Consider the following 5,166-nt stretch of genomic DNA (forward strand, 5'->3'; position numbering starts at 1 on the left):
ACAAACAAACAAACAAACAAACTTTTTCCTAGGCCAAGTTAACATGATGGCGTTTTGTTCTATGCTACCTTTTTTTTTTCCACCGTAAAAATTTGACATTTTGCAAACAGTACTATGTTGTTTCGGTTCGAAGATTATATGAATATTTTTTAACAGACATCTCTGAATGTCTTAAAATTCTTAAAAGAACTTGTCGTTTTGCACTGGAACCGTACGTGGTCTATTAGCGTACTCGAATTGTGAATCTGAGGATTGACGGTTCGCGCTCCGATGCCATGAAACACACTCCGCGGTATGAGACTGTGGGTACCCTATAAGAGTGACAGTCAAATCTTACAATTCGATCGGTGCTACGGGTGTTGTTGACTAGCTGTCTCCCCTCTAGCCTATCACTTCAACATTAGGGACAGGTAGCACATAAGGCTCAAAGTAGCTTTCCATGAAATTCAACAAAGAAATCCTGAACTGCAGGCTGAAGTAGAATCATTTTTTGCTAAACATAATACAAGGTTTAAGTTAACAAGGTTCCATAAGAGAAAATAGCTTGATATTTGGGAGGAAATATACGAACTATTTGACTTAATAATAATTTGAATGTAGTGACACAGAGTTCTTTTTTATGGCACTAAATACCCGTATGATTATATCTTTCGGCAAATCTTACAGTACCTTTCCATTTACTACTCTTAATTTATTTTCCAGCATGTAAAAGGTGCCTTCTTGCATGTAATTGAAACACTAAGGTAACCGAAGAATTTTTCCAGTAAGTTTTGGTTCGCAGATTGGTAAATGTTGTTGATAAAAATCGCATAGTTAAAAAAAAAGCACATGTCTGTTTGTTTTTAAGCTCAAAGCTACACAAAGGGCTATTTGTGCTCTGCCCACCACGGGTATCGAAACCCGGTTTCTAGCGTTGTAAGTCCGCAGACATATCTTTGTGACACTGGGGGACGAAAAGCATATGCTAATAGTGAGTTCAATCTTAATAACAGCATGCCTTAAACAGCTATGTTTTTTAAGTAAATTTTCCCAGTTAATGATTTTCATAGCTTACAAAATTTACATAGAGTATGAGGGTAGGGACTAAAGGACTAGATTTATGACTTCTAAGATCTTTGTTAAAAAAAAAGGATTTTCACGAAAAAATGTATATTAGAGCTTTGAAAAATCAAATAAAGCGTGCACCAATAATAATTTACTTCAAGTTTTTAAATTTATATGAATGTTTAGTTCTGGTTTTAATAACCCAATTTTATTTCATTTGCAATAAACTAAAAATCTTTTTATGAAAACATTTTTTCGGTGAAATCATATCCTCTATTGGAAAAAAAATCCGAAAATTATTCATATCGTTTATATTATAAACTTTCCAAAACAATCATTATACAGATGCTCTACACAAATATTGTCCATTACAAACACCATTTTCTTTATTGTTGTTGTTTTGGTTTAATTTAAAATTATTCACCTGTGGCCCACTAAAATAAGGTTTTGATACTAGGGGTGGACAGAGCACAAATATCCCATTGTGTAGCTAACAACCAAAAAACTAACTTTATTAAATCGTTTAGCGTAGCAAATGAACAAAAATCTAAGGCACATTATTGTTTGAAAAACAATAGTGAATTTTCTACCAAACGCCACCAAATCAGAGCTCTTCACATTAAAACTCCTTCTGTCTGGGATCATTAGTTTGATGTCGAATGCTATGTCACTAAAGCAGACTGGTTGTGAAATGTTTATCATCAGAGAAGGATGCATAGGTTACTAATATAGTTCCTTAACCATGGGTGTGACTACAGGAATCAGTAGAAATCGCTTACATATCAGCATCGGTAAAGTTAGCGATATATCCCTTAGAAAAGATGTTAAAAGAGTCGTATAATAATTTATCGAATCTATGTCATATTATGCTGATTTTGCGTGTTTCGAACACAACAAGTTTTAAAGTTAAAAATGAGATATTACGCATGCTTAATGTACATAAAACTTACTGTGTATAAAACTTCGAAACACTATTAACCTTTATTTTATTACTGTTTTAGCTAAAATAGCTTAATGTTTTGTTTTTTTATTAGATGTGTTCTGGAGGGTTATTGCCACGCACCAGATTGCGAATATGGACCTTATGATGTCATTAGCGGGAAATGTTCCAAACGTCCAGAAAACTATAAACGAAAGAAACACAAGTTACGGAATCATAATCGTCACTATCACAGATGGGCCTTTTTTGAACGAGACTAGTATGTAGTGATTTAAATTATAATATTTGTTTCTACCTAGTCTACAGAATCCTAAAAAATCCTGTGACTTTAGCCATGCGCTGGACGTGTTTCTGAGGCTCAACCAATCAGTCGACAATCTGCCATAACAACATCACCTTTGGTGATGCATGCAGGACTGTTTTAAAATATTAAGTGTTCGAGGAAACTTTAAACATTTAGTATTTGAAAAACATAAACAACTGATCATTCATAGATATTTGCCAAGATGCAAATACTTGTGTTTTATATTTAGAATTTATTTCACTTCATAGTTATTTGTATCCTTGTTCATTTTAATCCTTTTCTATTTAAAATTAGAGTTGCTTGAAATATTCCAAGTTTCCTTTAATGGAAACTTTTTTTCTAAATGATCGTAAAACTATGTTATTCAGTGGAATATCATAGCAAGTCGAGAACCTATATTAGTATATAATACGTGAATCTGTGTGATAAACAAGTATACATTCAAATAAATGGAAGAACGATCTTAAACATTTGTTTGAAATTGCTTATATCATAATGACGAAACTCGGTGTACGAGTAAATAGGATATATTTACTGTGTTCGTATTGAAATATTTGTTAAAGGCAAAATTTGTCAACCAATTTACAGTTTCGAGAAACTGAGTACTTTTCCAACACTTGACTTGAACGTAAAGTTCGGCCAATATTTTGTAACATTACATACTCCAGCTAAGGTAAAGTAATGTTTCAGTATTAAGAGTTCTTTAATCTATTTGAAAGATAATCATGATATAAGCAACATTAATATAAGGTTGAAATACTTAATCTCAAATAAAAGTATTACAATTAAATCATATAAATAGCGAATCACTATTTGTTGCAACAATAATATTTTTTTTTCCAAATCTTTTTAAGTGGTTATTAACAAAACATAGCTGTTAATTTAATATCAAAATCAACAAGAAAAAATGATAAAATATATTAAACAGCACTGTGTTTGTGACTTTAGATTTGTGTTAATCGCAACTCATTAGATTATCATGACATTAAATTCATGGAGAGAAACTTTGGTTTTATTAGAGTACTCAGTAAGTTATCGTGACTTTGGTTTTATTGATTTGTTTTATATAATTTAAAGTTTTGAGGAACAAATACGTCATGGAGTATAGGAAAACATCCTGATGTTGAAAATATGCTGATGTTGTTCCTGGAAGACGAGTTTGTTATCACAACAAGTAACATTTACTTATTTTATTACCGACATTAATTAGCACTTTCAACTTATTCAATGGAACGTGTAATGCCCATAATGCAATAAGAGAGAAGTTCCCTGGCGGGTCAGCGATAAGTTTACAGATTTAGATCACTAAAATCCGGAGTTCGATTCACCGCGGTGGCCAGAGTGCAGATAGCCGATTGTGTAGCTTTGTGCTAAAAGAAGCATACAAGTAGAGCTAAAAAAAACTGTAAATAATAAAATTTCAAAACAGTGCTAAATAATTTAGGGTTAGTTTATTTTTCCAGTAGATATTTCGGTAAGTGTGTAGCTTGTGAAGCGAATTTGTGTAAAATTTATAAAAAGAAGCTTCAGCGTGAGCTCTGTTTACGTGTGATTGATAAAGGAAGGATATTCAAGAGATTTGTTTATTGAATATACACTATATATATATACACCATGTCCATCAATAACTAACGATTCGCCATGCTTGCAGTACTAGGAATTTTAGAGAAGTGTAGAATCTAACTTTACTGATGTTAGCTTTGTATTACTAGGTACATCGTTAAGTAAAAGGCTAGATAATTTTAAATTGACGTACTGCTGATGTCATGATTCGTTTAATAAACTTTACAAATTAAGACTAGTACAACATATACATACGAATAGAACTGTAACGAAATAAGTAAAAATATACATATTTCTATCCTGGCACATCATTGTGAAGAAACTAAGTTCACAGTATATAATATAACAGTTTTGGGACTGAATGCTCTGTTTTTTACATGACATATGAATTCTTAATGTGCTATATTTAAGACGTGTTAAGATATTTAAATTTCCAAATGTCAATTCAAAACTTAATTTTTTTCAGACTATGTGTTCGAGTACAATGTTTAAGCTTAATGAAAGGTTTGTGTATTCTGCAAAGAAATAAAGGTGTTTAATTTGCATTATTTTTTATGTTCTGTATTGTTAATCTCAATAAAAAGATGTAATAAAACATCCACAAACAGCAAAGTATCGCAGAATTAATTAGCAAAGTTTGATGCAGCTGTCATGTTTCAGGCTTAGTTAAAAATATGGTATTACTAGAAATATTTCGCTTTGCGAGTATTTAAAAGTTGCTAGTGTTCGACTGGAAAACATTTTCAATAACAGAAACAAGAATATCTGTTTAAAGTATTATTAAATAATTTAGGTTTATAATTCGTGTTCACAAAATTTCAAACCTCTTTACCGTTGTTATAGGTTTTGTAAAAACATGAATAATACTTTTTCAAGTGTAATTTATCTACTTTTGTTTACATGGGTGAATTAGGTTTTCCTTGTAGGTCCACACATTACTTCACCAGTAAAATGGGACACGTTGGAACATTTATTAGAGAAGTAAAGTAACTTGTGTGTGTTTCTTAACACTTTTGCAAAATTTACTGTATTTTCAGGTTATTCACTAACCAAAAACAAGGAAAAGCCAGTAATCTGAAACAACTATATGGTTTTATGTCAACACTTAGGTATGAGAACACAAACCACTTCCCGCTTTGTATTTAAAATATCATATAACTATATACATGTATGAGAACACAAACCACCATCTGCTACATGTATGAGCCCACTAACCATCTCGTGCTTTGTATTTAAATCATCATTTAATTTTGTACATTTATTAAACACTATCCTCCTCGTGCTTTGTATTAAAACGTCATCTAACTATATACAT

General features: G+C 31.5%; 1 protein-coding gene across 1 annotated transcript in view; it reads left to right on the plus strand.

Moving 5' to 3' along the window:
- Nucleotides 1-4,376, plus strand: part of LOC106459492 — a 46,819-nt gene extending 42,443 nt beyond the window's left edge. The window contains exon 6 of the mRNA XM_022385996.1: nucleotides 2,079-4,376. Coding sequence (XP_022241704.1) covers nucleotides 2,079-2,244 — 166 coding nt within the window. The 3' untranslated portion in view covers nucleotides 2,245-4,376. The remainder of the gene's footprint in view (nucleotides 1-2,078) is intronic.
- Nucleotides 4,377-5,166: the final 790 nt, after the last annotated feature.

This window comes from Limulus polyphemus, unplaced genomic scaffold (assembly GCF_000517525.1).
Source record: "Limulus polyphemus unplaced genomic scaffold, Limulus_polyphemus-2.1.2 Scaffold618, whole genome shotgun sequence".
NCBI classification, from domain to species: domain Eukaryota; kingdom Metazoa; phylum Arthropoda; class Merostomata; order Xiphosura; family Limulidae; genus Limulus; species Limulus polyphemus.